This window comes from Eutrigla gurnardus (genome assembly GCF_963514095.1).
Source record: "Eutrigla gurnardus genome assembly, chromosome: 13".
NCBI lineage: Eukaryota > Metazoa > Chordata > Actinopteri > Perciformes > Triglidae > Eutrigla > Eutrigla gurnardus.
The window spans coordinates 6,227,956-6,243,217 of NC_139936.1; the positions used below are offsets into that span (position 1 = coordinate 6,227,956).

A 15,262-nucleotide genomic window follows, 5' to 3' on the forward strand; every position below is an offset into this window, starting at 1 on the left:
GGCACACATTATCTGGCAGGCTCTCCACCTTTTAACGGGGGTTTCTTGAATGATTCAAGAGACCCTGAGTTTAGCCGGGACCCGAGGATGTGCTGAGGATCACAGATATTTGCTGTTTCAGGGCCACGACTGAGCTGCTGTCAGTCAAGCAGCACACTGAAATATGCATGCCTCCACCTCATCATTATCGCTTTATTTGTTCAGTTCAACATTAAAAATTGACAGTTGCTCTTTTACATACATTGTTGTATTGGTTTTGACATTTTCTTTGGATGAGAGAAGGGAGATCCGCTGCTGATATACCCAGAGGCTCCATGAACACATGCATAATCAAGATCAACATGCTGTGAGCTGAGACTTTTAATGGAGTATGTCTGCTAAGTGATCCCAGAAAGCCACAGAAGCATGGGGGGGGGGGGGGGGGGTAGTGGGACGAGTGTTGCCATGGCGATGTTTTGTGATGTGGCCGATGATGAGTAACTTCAGAAGAGTGATGAGGGGAAGGTGGGCGTTGTGGGTAGTTGAACATGTGTGTCCATGTGCCTTCTTGACATGTGTGTGTGCCCGTGTTACAATCGGACTACCATGAAGCTCTTTAACAACCGATGACGTACACCAGTTTTTCCTCTCAATCCCTAGTAAACGGAGGAAGTTTACTAGCGTGCGTTTTTGCAGCAGAAACCTCAGCGTCATCCACGGTCAGGAGCATCGCTTTGACACGCTGATTACAGGCCTTTATGCTGCGTCAGCTGTTTGATCCGTAGGATCCGCAAGCTTCCCACCAACCTTGCCCCGGCTCTCGCACCGCGTTGACATCATCGCATCTGGCTCTCGTTTGCCAGGGTTCCCTCGGGAGAAGATAACGAAGAGCAAAAGACAAAACACTGTCGTGCAGCTGAGGGGAGCACGATGTGAATGTGTTGGGGCTCTTCGTGGGCCACACAGGTGCGATAGAAGCGGAAATAATCAGATCATGACAAGATTAATCTGTGTTGATGATTGAGGCCTTGAATAATATGTTGGAGCTTCAGTCTCGGAGAGAATACACGACTTGATCAAACCTGGGATGGCAGAGTTTCAAAGCTTTCACATTTTATAAAGGAAGTGGATCAACAAGTAATAGGCTACCTAACATACAAAGGAGGTCTATTGCATGAGAAGTGACATTCCTCTGTAGTTTCACCCTCCTCCATGTGACATCTCATCTACATGTTGTTGGTCCAGACCTCCCAGATCAGCTCCATAAACTCCCCTCCCCCCCCAGAACCCCTCAAAGCCAACTTCATGAATACTGTATCATCCCTGACACCAAGTTCTAATATAAAGCCTGTTTTGTGTGGAAAAGCAGACACGGAACTTCTTCATTGTGGCCTCTTTTTCAAAAACCCTACCATTTGTTTGCGCTTGTCATATTTCACTGAAGCAAGGCAACCTCGGAAACCACGGGGACGTCAAAGAAGCTTATGTTTGTTCTGTTTGAATGAGTAAAAGGGAGACGGAGTGAAGTGAGAACGAGACAGACGAGCGCTGTTTGTGCTTACTGAGTTATTACTGAGATTTAAGAATTGCACGCAGAGTCACACACACACCCACACGCGCACACACACACACACACACACACACACACACACACACACACACACACACACACACACACACACACACACACACTCACACTGTACACACTGAGGCTCAAGGGCAACATATCTCCAGTTTTTTTGTGTGAAGGCGCATAGCTGAGCAGTGACCTCACCTGGAGGCCTGATGAGAACGCACCCAGATTCACAGAAACAGAAAATCTCTCTCTCTCTCTCTCTCTCTCTACCTCACACACACACACACACACACACACACACACACACACACACACACACGCACACGCACACGCACACTCAAAGGGTATTATCAAAGTGCATATGTGCAATCTTTCTTCCTCTTTCTCTTTCTCTTCTCGAGTGCGTTTTGTTTCCAGCTCTGCCGCAGACCTCTGCTGCTTCCTCCTCGCCCGGATCACCTGAATCGACCTCAACTGTCTTTGGTTGCTCCGCCGTTGCTGTGGTGAATGCTCGTGAGTTCAGCTGCCATAAACCGTGTGTGTACCACATCGTATCACTGGTGACTAACCTTTGCTCGGTTGTATCATCGTTACTCGTGAGCCTCTCCCACATCCACCTCATTATCGAGCCCCAGCAAAGAAATAACATGACTCCTCCACTGAGGCCGGCATTGCCTACGTGTCTTCAGTCAGCAGAAGCAAAGAAAACACATGTATTCCCTCGTTTAAATAATAATATTATAGTACCTTTGCTATGTTATTATGTTATTTGTGACATGCACAAACAAGTGCCCAGCCCATATAACTTAGACAAGACACCAAAAATACGGTTCAATTTAAGGAAGTCATAAAATCGTCATATAACGAGCAATAAAACATGAAATAGTCTGATAGGAAATATCGGTGCTCAACGGCTACAGTGCATGATACTTTGCAAGGGTTGGATAGTATCATGTACAACAGGGTCTGACTTGTTGGGAACACAAATAGCACTCAAAAGGTTGGACACATTCCAGCAGTTCATACTGTAAAACTGTAAATTCACAAGACGATGGGTTAATGTCATAGGAGGGACTATATTTATGACGGCTTGAACAGAAGATTATAAGCACCGCAACTGTTCATACGCACGCAAATATGACAGAAACATGTGAAGAAGGAGCCGGGGAAAGCATATTATTGGTGAAGTGCCTCACAAACGGGAGGCCGAAAGCTCAAGCTGTGACCCCTAAACCCAAAACAGCTTTTAACCCCACCCATCAGGTCTGAGCGCTCATAAACCTGCCACGCAAGCCTCGCCCCAGGAAAACAGGATTTGGACAAATCCATGACTACAAAAGAAGTGGTTTGCTTAGTGGTTTAGAGGGAGATTAAATGGTATACGTGCTGTAATGCCATCATTAGATGGTAGGACGGTCACGTGTCCCAGAACTCCAAATCAATTAATTGTCCGAGACTCTTGCTGATGAATTGATTCGGGATTAAAGAGTGTCCTGGGAGACTATAAAGGATGTTTGGACCACTCAACACTCTGTCAACCACACTCTCTTAATTTAGACGAAGTCAGGAAGGCAGGAAGCTGAACAAAAAGCCTGTGACAATTAGAGGAGTTTCAGTAAATCAGGAGAAAAATCCCCATTAGCACACACACACACACACACACACACACACACACACAAATCCCCACTGGACATACAATCATTCCTACATTTAGACCCCATCTCCAACAAACAGCTGCCACCGCACCCCAGCAAAGGAAATGCCAAAGTCGTCTGAAGTGGAGCATAACAGCAGTGTGTAGTTCACATCCACGGCGAAGCTCTGAGAGGCTGGAAGGGCAGGAGAGCCTCTAATAGCAGGAAGTTGTAAGAATAATAGCGGCGTGGGGATGTCATGGCCCTTGTCCCTCTGGCATGCAACCTTGGGTCCAGACAGAGTGCCGCATGCTTGCTATAACTCTTATAGGGTTTACCACTTTTCCAAACAAAAAGTGATGATGTGAAGTGTCACTTATAAAGTGTTCATGTGGCTATTTGTTTTACTTCTTATTGTGGGAATTTTATTCTGTTTTTTAAACATCAGAGACATCATTTATTTCACAGTTGTGTCTGCTTTATATCTGCACTCTAGACGTATTAATCATCTCCCTGACTCTGGCATCACAAAACCAACAGTGACAATGTACAAAGAAGAGGACTACAATGATGGAAATGAAAGCTCTTTGCCTTAAAAGGAAGTGGCCATTTCCTTGAGTGATTGTGTCGAGCGACATTCAATTGAATTTATTCACCAGAGGATTAATCATGAGCCGCTGTGGGAGAACTGTTTCCAGATTAAGGCGAAGCAGGGAACACCGTGGCATTGCACTCGTGCACTAAACCTTAGGAGTAGTGAGCTGAAATCAAATTTCATGAGGTGGAATCCAGTCTGACACATTAGAAAATAAAAAAAACCTGTGACTTTCATCCCTTACATCTGTCCTGGATTATCTAATAAGGGCTGCTAAGTAAATTAAAGAGCTCAGGAACATTCCCATAATCCCAGGTCTTAAACCCCCCATGCCACTGACCCACAGTGGAAAACCAGTGCATGACTGTGTGTGTGTGTGTGTGCGTGTCTGGAGGGAGTTTGTCTGGAGTTCACAGCATGTATGTGTGAACCAGCGCATGACATGGTTTTTTGTGTGCATGATCGTGTGGCCAGTGTGTGTGTGTGTGTGTGTGTGTCACCGTTATGCAGTCACTGAACAGACCCCCAGCCGTTCTTAAACACTGAACCAGTCTCCTTTTTTTTTATACGCAGCCTGTTTCAGACTCAGTTCCCATGAAATTGGCCCTTCTTTGGCTCGTTCAGAGATTGCCTGCACTGTAAATGGCTTCTCTGGAGTCTGCCAAGGGCCAGTGGGGGCCGATTCAAAGACAAAAAGGGACAAAGAGTGACTGACAGATCCAAAGCTGCCGCACTGCCCCAGTAGCCCTCCTAACCCACATTAACAATTCTGATTCTGGATTGTTTTGTTCAAACAAAGGCTAAAAAAATCACAATTATTATTATAATTTTTTTTTTTTTAAAGGAATAGAAATTTTGCAAATTCTTCTGTGATGTTAACCCTCAGCCATTCATCTTTTTTCTGACAATAATATAAAATAAATAGTGGTGGCTTTGCACAGTAACGTGTATGTGTCAAGAGAAGACAGGAGTCACCAATCAGGATCGAGAGGATGTGCGAGACTGAGCGGTTTCCTCCGAGTGACCCAGCTAGTGAAGTCATTACGCTTTCCAGTCTCTCAACGGGAGGTGGGGCTTTATCGTGAAAGCGTATTCCACCCCGCTGCACAAAGACCAGTGTTGCAGTCGCAGTTTCCTCCACGCTGTGAGAGTGCGCAGCGCAGTCTGCACACACTTTGGAACTTTAAGCCCACATTTGCATGTAAACCCTGCGTTTCCTTTTGCCTGCTCTCTCCTCGGCCGTGGACGACCCCCCCTCGGTGTTTTCCGCTGTGGCTGTTTTGCAGCAGATAACTCCCCCGAGTCCCCGAGAAGCGTCGGGAACGGTGAAGAGAGAGAAACTGCGGGAGTGGTCTGGAAACTTTTGCCATCATGAGCTCGCAGACGGTCAACCTTGATACCTACAGCCTGTCGCTGCTCACGGCCAAAGAGGACATCCTCAACCCCCGTTCCTCCACCAACTGGTAACACACAACGACACTGCATCCGCCTGCCATACCTGAACGTTTAAGATGGAACTTTGTAACCCTGCTTCATTATAATAAGTCATTAGATGTGTAGAATGTAACTTTCCTGAAACTTTCATGTTCTCATCTGGTTCTATGGAGTTGTTTATGCGTAACCAGGCTGGCTGTTGCGTAATAGAGGCTTGGTTTTAATCCAGTGAGGGTGAACACGCAACACGAACTGTCTTTACAAGTACAGTAATGGCAAACGCAGACCGGTTGAGTAGCGCAGGCGTGTACTGACTCTGCATCCGCACGGGGAGCTGATGGGTGAGGTGTGGGCTTCCCGTCCATGAAGCGCACCAGGCGGCTGCACGGTGTGGGCTCAGAGCGCAGCACCCTCTGCCCTCACCACTGGCCCTGCGCTCCATGACTTTGCTGTTCTCCCCCCAGGGGGAACAGGATCGTGTTTCTGCGGATGTGATCTCTGACATGGCTTATCTTTCAGTCAGAGGATCCTTCATTTGACAGTCAGTCAAAAACCCAAAGATGGGTATAATAAAGGTTATTTAGGAACAAAATATTAAAGACCAGACAGTTTTCAGACTAATGTTCAAATGGAAGCAAACTTTTTTTGATGGAAGAACTTTTTTAATTTGTTTTTTAGGTGATTTAGAAGATTTTAAGACACATGAGAAGTTGAAATATTTAATTAATTCGTCTTTGGCATATGTGGGACCATGACATGCTGCCACCTGACACTTTGGCTCACTGTGTCCTTTTGTCACAAGCTTTGGCTGGTCTGTAACTATGGTGACATGCATCTTTTTAAACAATACCATCACCTCATCCCCTCTCCCCATTTCTTCTCCTCCTATACTGTGTGTGTGTGGTATTGTCATCTCTAGCTACAGACATGTTGTCACTGGCTATACTCAGCAAACACAGGGAGAATTAGACGTGACCTCGGCCTTTCCACCTATTCACTCACTTTGATGAAGTCAAAGTTTAGACAAGTGGGCCACACACGTGTCGTGTGCTCGTGTGGAAGTAGTGGACTCATTCTGTCCATCTCTGTTTCATCTTCCTCTACCTCACCATCACAGGGTTTCCCTGCCCACCTTCTTCCCACCTTCTTCCCGGCTGTTCACGATGCCATGCATACTCGAGCGAGATTCAGAACACTATGAGTTAACCCTGACAAGCTAAAAAATCATCTTCATCATTGGGTTCGGGAATAAGTTCCCCATCCAGGCAGAACATGCTCAGTTTCCATTCTTTCTAAACCTTTGGAAAATCTCTAAACGTTTCCATGTTCAGTATCGCCATGGAGATTCTGTCCCATGGCAACACCTCGCATTGAAACTTCCCTGACCCAGCAGTTTGTCATTATGGAGCATTTACCTAAAGTTTCAGTGAACAACAAATCCCCTCTGCCAACCCGCTGCCTGTCAAACAATCAGACAGACGCACAAACAGATACAGATGCACAACAAGCATGCGTTTGGTTGAGCTTATAGAAGAAAAAGAGAAAGGAAGAAAGCGAGATAAACATCCCAGCATTGATTAGCGAGTCCACTAAAGAACTCTGACTGAATAGATAAGTGGGAGGGGACGCGATGATGTCACGATTTCCCACTGTCAAACCACCAAACAGACACGCACCCAAAGGATTGGACGTGCGTGAGTAGTTTGCATGTGAATATAAGCGTCTCTGGATGTGCATATGAGTCCCGCAGAGACAGTTAAAGGGGGTTTGGGGCGTTGAGAAGTTTGGCACTGAGAGGGTAGGAGGACTTGTTTTGTCGAAGGATCCCGCCCCCACTGTGTGGCCTTGAGGTCCCTGCGTGTATTATCTAATGACCTTGTGTCCTGAATGGGAAACAGACCCTTTGTGGGTGAGACTCTGGAGAAAAGAGGAGCAATTTCAATGCATCCCTCATTCAGACCTCTCTGCCCAACACACAACCTTGGAGGTCTCTCCTCAGTCTTCCAGACCATTGAGGACTACAAAGTGTCTCATTCGCAGGCTGGAAAGCCTGGACTGTCTGCATGTGTTTTGTGTTAGTGTGTGCTCTGGGAGACGGAAAGAAAAAAGCAACAGTGATAATGCATGTTCCCAGTGATGTGGACTAATCCTCTGAACAGGAACTGTTCTAGCTAGCTTTGGCAGGGGAAGAGCTAATAGCGTGGTGAAGCAATAAATTTGCACTGCACTTATTCTGTTGGCATTAAAGACATTCAGTGGGAGTGAACACATTTCTATGGTTTGTTATAGAACTACATCGTGATGAAACTGATTTTGGTTAATATAATGTGTATTGATTAAGTTAGTCGCGATAATTCAACTCATGTTGTCACTGCCTGTTCTGTGTGTGATGCCTTCTCTATGTGTTCTATTTCTATGGTGATCGATTGTTCCTCACAGTGTCTGATTACAGGATTCCTCACACCTGTGAGAAGGTCTAGAAGTACGGGGAGGCTTTAAGCCTCACTCGCTCTCCTCCTCCCAGCCTAATAAATTGTTTTGAAAATGTTTTAGCATATATTGTTGAATAGGATCTAAATGGGTCCAAAGGTTATGTGTAGGTTGCTTTTTTACTAGATTGAATCCAGGGTTGGGTGATTGAGAGCCCAACCCAGTGAGACTGGACGGAGGTGGATGTGGTGTGGCCTAAGATCTGCCCACAGAAGATGTCTGACTAGCTTTTAATTGTACAGGTTGCCAGATAAGAAGCTTGACACTTAGCTCTTTCCACGTAGAAATAGTCATCGTAGTGTAACCAACACACACAAGGATAAGGAACTCTTTTGGATCTCAAACTCTTTAACGTCAAGGAGCATTTGTTGAAGGTTTCCACTCACAGAGACTTATGCTTTGTTTGTCTACTATAAAGAGCTATATTTGTATTTCAATTTGCTCTAAAAGTGCAGCAATGTATATGATTTGTTTTGGCTGTATAGGGCAATAAAACTGTCAGTTTGTCGACTCCCCTTGTGAGTTATTCAAGGCGTGCTCCCCAGACCTATAGATGTTAGTGTCCCCGTTGCTAGCTGTTTGCTTTGCACAGAAATCAGTTTAAAGAAATGTTTACAGCATTGTTTCAAAGCACATGAGATGTGAATTCCTGTCAAGCTATGGAACAGTTTGACCTCGATTTCCCCAGATTGGGTGTGGGCTGCATCCAGACATCTGTGGCCTCTGGTGGCTTTGAACACACCTTCTTCTCCCTAGACTCCTTTCTTGCTGTCCCACACTTTGATGCTGACTTAAGTGTTTCACTATGTTCTCTTGCTGGGATTATTGCAGTCAGCAGGCAGTGACGCATAAAGTAAATATCCAATTTCATTGTAGTAATGGAGTGATTCAGTTTAGATGGAGTATTGAGAAACCGATCAGTCTTGTATTCACTCTGGGTGAGAAGTCAAACTCTCGACTTGGGTAAGATATTTTATGAATAAAATCTACTGGAACTATACTTTCAGAAAGAAAACATGCTCACAATGTTGCAGATTATATTATTAAAATGATATATACTGTAATATGATTGTGCTAGATTACTGACCGACATACAAATAATTTATCCTGTTTTTTTATTGGCTCTTTACCTTCATATGTTTTTTGTTTTTGGCAGTCTGTTATATGCTTGAATATTCACCGGGGTGTTTGTGCTCCAGCTACTTGCCAGAATGTCCACAAGCTCTCATGCATGATTAACCGAGACCTAAGGAGTTCCTGTGTCTAAAGTTACACACAACATGGAAGACACCTGTGGTTGTGGGGAGAGGATGGGAGGGAGGTGACAACCAGGGCTGCCATTGTGTCTAACTGCACATGCTTAAGTGCTTCTGCTTGTGTGTTTCCTGACTCCAGAGGGAGATTATGTGTGCAGCAAGTCAGTTATCTTGTTTGTCGAGATAAACAACCATTATCAACACACTGTTATCAAGAAGTTGATGAACTGCCTGAACTTCCCTGCACTTGGTTCCGCATTCACTTCAGTTCCTTAGTTATTCAGAAATGCCCACCTGTCAGAAAGACATATTAATTGTAGCTATTGACACATGAGCTGTAATCCTCATCTGGCCTTGTAAATGTTGTCAAAGCTGGAACCAATCCTTCTGATCACCTGACTGTGGAATCCTGCAGATGGAAAACAAGCAGTCTGGTTGGTTTCCTCTGGCTGTTCAGGATGGGACTTCAAAGGCTGCACATTGTGTTGTTATCGGACTGAATGCTAACAGGACATGTTTGATTGATTCTTGATATAAATATCGCTAAACTGTAAATGGGAAGTCGAAGGGCAGTTGCATTGGACCAATGCCTAGCTTGCTCTATCTCCCCGACTCACTATATCTGCTTCTTGTGCCACACTTTTACCAGAGAAGTTTGTGAAACACAGATCCTCATTGGTTTCCAAAGAAGCATGTATTCTATTATCACAGAGTTTGTTGCAAAACCATCAGATTTGGTCTATTTCAGTTGAAATAATGCATGGGCCCTAAAATCCAAAGTCGGGGCTGGCTTTTCCTGCTGTGGTGCACACAGACTCTGAATGGGGCAGCAGTGAAAATCACAAAGGATTCAGGATTGGGACTAATTTTACCCTAAGGTCACACCACCTTTGCAAGAGTAAGCAGGAAGGGAACTTGGCCCAACCAGAGGGGGCTTTTATTTTTGGTGGACAATGGGGCACTTGAGCACTAACTTGGGCTTACCAGAGGGGTGCTTGGGCTACTCAAGTGCTTCTAGTTTGACATTAGGGCAGACATTAGGCATTTAAGTGTCTCATTAGTGGACAGACATGTCCTGATTAAATCCGTTTTTTAAAAAAAGCCACTGCAAGTTTTGCACCTACCAGCACTGTGTATAGGCTGTGAAAAGCCTCAGTTTACCTTAGCTGCTTGTGTGAGCGTCTCTGTGGGTGGCACGTTGGAAGATGATGACATAGATGTCTGTAATAGCTGTTATATGTATCTCTTTAGAGAATGGCTCATACCGTAATCACTAAACAACTGCCTAAACACTCCTTTAAACACTGTTTTAGGTTCATTTGGGGTCTAAGACATAGCTGCGGGGTAATAGTAGTCTCAGGCATGATGAAACATGACTGCAGAAGGTTATACTGTGAACATTGTGTTTGTGTCTCTCTGTACGGTGGGCTCCTTTAGCGTGCAAACCGTTGGACCACAAATTGAGACGTTGATTAATGTCTCGCCTGTTATTGGCCCATAGAAGATTCAAAGGGGTGATAATTAATGTTTTATGACTTGTAGATGCTGCAGTGTGGTTATTCTTCTCGGTGTCAATTTTCTAATGGTAACGGAATAAGTGCAAGATGAACACAAAAGAGCTGCTACCTTAAAAAAATTTATTATTGTAGTAAAAGATTACTCATAACAATAACCCTCAAAGTATTTTGTCAGTCGTGCTCACACCTGACCTTTCTATCAAGTCCTCCTTTTGTTCATTCAAGGGCCTCAAAGCAGTTGACCTTAATCCAGATGCCCTCTGCACATTGTTTCGGGCTGGAAATCTGTCCCTTCTATGCCTACAGCAGGGAACACAACAAATCCGTTATTGTTTCCCTTGGCAGTTCAAGATCGAGGCCGAGACGCTCTGCTGGAAAACTTTTGCTGTGTGTTTGTGAAACCAGATGAATTGTTTCAAGCAAATGCTATGAAAAATGGAAGCTGAATTGCTTGTTTAATCTAACTAAGGGGCCTCGAGTGTAGCCGCCACATTGGTGTTTCCAAGGGTGTGTCAGATAGCTGTCTAAAAACATCTGTATTTTAGTGTGTCTTCAAACATTGGCAAGAGGATATATAGTGTGTGTGTGTGTGTGTGTGTTTTCTAAGCCCAGCTGAGGCCCTTTGAGGGGCTTTGAGCTCCAAAATGATATCAGAAATAGATTCTTCTGCTGATATTTAGCGAAGATATAATCTGTGAAACTAAGCCTTTGGCACTCAAGTACATTGCAACACAAAATCTATCATCGCAGATATGAGCGTCACCTACCTGTCGTAATGTTGCTAACACGCTTGGATTGAGAAATGCTGAATCAGGATGCTGTGAGACACAATGTTCTGTTGTGTTGTTTCCACATCCTTCAGAGTTCCCACACACAGCTGTCTAATTGCTAAAGACTTAACTCAGGATAGATGGTCTTCCTTGTAGGAGAGATAACAGGTGTGTAGAAAAGGTGCTACTTCCTAGAAAAGTAGCTAGTGTCTGCGTGAATGTTCAAGGAGTGACCAAGTGCATGCTGGGACATCTCATTGTGTTCTGTGTTGCTGTGTCTTTCATTGCCAGCATGCCAAGCACAACACCAGAGGTGTCTGAGCGTCACAAATCTTTCGACAGACGATAACATATTTATTGTGAATTTGCTCTTAATAACACGGTTATCGGATCTCCAGACACATACACCGACACTTTCATAATATTATCTACAAGCGTGCGATGACATGCAAGAAAGCAAAGATGTGCAGACAGACAGACAGACAGACAGACAGACAGACAGACAGACAGACAGACAGACAGACAGACAGACAGACAGTAAGGATGCACCCCTTTTTTTCATTCCCACAGCTGTCTTGATGCTGTGAGGTATCATCGCTGTGTTTGCCGAGTTCCTTAAACAATTTCTCCCACCCTGCCATGGTAACGAAGGGTGGTTATAATAACGACATTCTTCAGGTTAACTATTAGTGTCGTGCAAAGTCACACTGCGGGGCTCCGACTCGGAAAGCCCACTTTCCTTTTTCTCGTCTTGTTTGTTCACTCGGTGCTGGTGGAATTGGGTTGTGGGTGGGTGAGAAGATTTTGGGGGGGACTCTGTTGTCCTGACGACCCTGGTGGGAAAGCTAGTTTGTTTGTCAAAAAGAGAGAAGCGGGGGAGATGAGTGGGGAGGGAGTGAGAGGGCTGGGAAAGGGGTGAAAAATGAATGGGCAAGGAGGTAAGAAACGTAGAGGGAGAATGAGACGAGAGAGGAAAGAGAATAGCAGGGAATGAAGATAAGTTCAGCGGGGTGGTCTTGGCAAGAGGTTATTAAAAAGCAGAATGAGTCAAACTGTGGGAGTGGCAGAAGTGAGAGAAGGGAAATATGAGAGGACAGGTGGAGGGGTGAGGAGGAATGGGAGGATGATCAAAGCATAAAGAGAGAAGACGAGCCAAATGAGGTCTAAGTGGGGATGTGATACTTGAGAGAGTCTGCCATGTTTAACGGAAGGGAATGGTTGTTAAGATACCATCATGGTCCCATAATAACTGTTGGACATGAGGCTACAGATGTGTGTGTGTGTGTCGCAGTGTGGGACAGCATGCACAGGAAATGCCAGAGTGATCCCAGAGGACCAGGATTTTAAGGATTTATCGTCTCTCATTCCTTTCCTCTCGTCTCCTCTGCTCTCCGTTTAGTCCTTCATGTCAGGTGTAGGAGAATAAATTCTGTTCCCATCTACTCCCCCGTAGCTCTCTGAACAAACCGTATACCTCCCTGTAAGAGTCCTAACAATTTACCCCATAGAGACTCCTGTAATACGGCCATCAAGACACTTGCTCCCAATAAGCACATACTCTCCTGCCCCCTTGGAAACCTCCAATACATTCGGGCTGTTTCCCATTGTGCGCCATTGTTAAATGCGCCCCTCGTAGCTTACCCATTTATACCTATCTGCATCCCCTGGTGCTTTTCATCGTTTTGCCCAGCGTGAACCCGATCTCTGAGTGGCTTTTCTCCAACCTGAATAGGTCGGTCTTCCCCTCTTAATGTGCCCCATCACTCTTCAGCACGCACCTTCATGGCATTGAACGTCACGTAACGATATTTTATTCATCTCTGAACGTTGATTTCACCGCTGATTTTTGCCCCAAAGTGCTGCAAATACCAAAGACTGAAAACGCTTGACTTTACTTTGGCTGCCTGTTTGAGTAGTTAAATTGCAGACATTCTGAAGACATGCTGTTTTTATTAAAAAGGGGGATTTTTGGAATACACTGTAAAATAATTTGGTCTTCATCTTTACTCTGGGCTTTGCACATCAGCCTTTTCTATAGTAAATAGTGTTTGATCCACTGCTATATATTCCTTAATAGTGCTGTGTTGAGTTGTACTTTTTGAGTGTAAACATACCTGCTTGCTCTGTTATCAGCGCTGACATACAGAATGTAACACACAACAGGGGAAGTCTAGACCGTTTCCTCTTGCTGTATTGATATATCCTTTAGCTTTGAGGAAGACGGATACGGTTTCTGAGAAACCAGAGAGACTCAACTGCTTCCGAGCGTCAACCTGTTCTGGGTTTCCAAAAGAAATATTGCGACACGTCATGGCGATTTAAAAAATATCGCTCTCAAAGTCTGAGTCATTGTGACACACGCAGGTACACTGACACACACACACGCAGTCGCCTTTGTTGATGGCTGGGATTGAATTACACAGGGAGAAGTGTGGTAACAAAGTAATTGGTACGTGTGCAGCTCTATTTGCACGGCGACTGGCTGGTGTTGTTTGTGGATTCACTTCAATGGCTGTAACGCGAGACCGACTGGTGTCCATGTAGTCCACCGCCACACGCACTGCCTCGCATCACAGTGTTCGTGGTGGGTTTTGTTTGTATTTGTTAGAGGTTTCACCATTTAGGTACAACATTTTGTAGTTTTTGATATCGACCTTCTGAGTCCAAAGCGGGATGGGTGATTCTCCCACTATTTATTTTGTTTTTGCACGTCCGAAACAGGGAAAATAAACGACAACATCTCAAAGACGATACAGTGGAGCTTACCAACTGCACTTTCGACACCATGGCCCCTGCCACGGTCGGGGGTTGATGGAGACCAGTCCTCCTGCTTTCCTGAAATCACCCTGTGAGTTATGTAAACAACAAACGCGTTGTTGACATGAAAAACTGCAGTTTGGAGGCTGCAAAAGATTAAGACTGCAGCAACCGATGGAGCACCCAGCAAAGGAAACGGCACTGTTTTGGGTGGTGCATTCAGGTGTACCTCGTAAACCCTGAGCAACGCAAGCTGTTGTTGCCGTGAAGTAGGCTACCCTCCTGCCATCGAATGGATCTTCTTCCGATTGTTACCGAAAGTTAAATAGAATTGTGGATTTGGAGAATCTTGACACCCCAAGTATTAGCTGCAAGTGTGTTGTTTTGAGACATTTTGAATTCAAATCTACCATGGTGCAGCGTCTCTTTGTCCATCCCCCGCTCTTTTCCATCTGCCTCAGCACAGAGGAGGCTGTTTTCTCTCACTGGTCCTTGGCACTGATTTAATTACTTATTTGTTTAGTTTGTCATATTCTAAACTTCTCTGGCTCCGTGTTTTGCTGAGAACAGACATTTTCCTCCCTCCCCTCCTCCTGTCAGCATTCCATCCAAGTCTCTCCCTCTGCCCCCCCACTACCTCACCCCTCCCACGGACTGATATTGTAAGCACTCTGTTGTTTTACTTTCTTTTTTTTTTGTCCTACATTTATGTCCTATTTAGCTACACTTTCTTATAATTTACTTCTCCATCGCCTCTGTCATTTCTCCTCCTATTTACTCATTCCCTCCAGGCCAAATAGCTTGAGTGGTCTGTAATAGTCTCCAGGGGAGTCTGCTGTAACCTCCACCCAGTCAAATACTGTACCGATAGTCAGTGTTACTCAGTGGGTGGGTCCGAGCAAGTACAAATAGGCAATTTGAAGAATAAGCTGGCCAGCTTATTCTTCAAATTGACTTGCACAGCTGTGGTTGAAAGGGGAGTTGAACCGTTTATCAAAACTATGAGCAGTACTCATAAATGTTAAATAATAAAGCAAAGAAATATTTTCATGGTGACTAAGTATACTTTAAGTTGTGAAATGTGTGTTTTTTTTGCACGAGTAGCCAAAACAAGATGAGAACACAACACCTTTGAACTTTGACTAATGTGAGGTCACATTTCTACCCCAGCATGTCTCAAGTTCCTGTAGTTCAACTGTCAAAGCTTTCAAAAGTATTTGAAACATGCAAAGAAAATAGTGTTTTTTGTGCTTC

At 44.7% G+C, this 15,262-nt stretch overlaps 2 protein-coding genes across 2 annotated transcripts in view; one reads left to right on the forward strand and one right to left on the reverse strand.

Annotated features, from left to right (window-relative positions):
* The window catches only part of LOC311023251 (ras GTPase-activating protein 1-like), a 389,455-nt gene that overhangs the window by 18,503 nt on the left and 355,690 nt on the right, over window positions 1-15,262 (reverse strand). The window lies entirely within an intron of this gene.
* Window positions 4,872-15,262, forward strand: part of LOC311023184 (uncharacterized protein) — a 29,869-nt gene continuing 19,478 nt past the window's right edge. Inside the window, exon 1 of the mRNA XM_084024883.1 lies at window positions 4,872-5,247. Within this exon, the coding sequence (XP_083881009.1) occupies window positions 5,156-5,247 (92 nt within the window). The 5' untranslated portion in view covers window positions 4,872-5,155. The remainder of the gene's footprint in view (window positions 5,248-15,262) is intronic.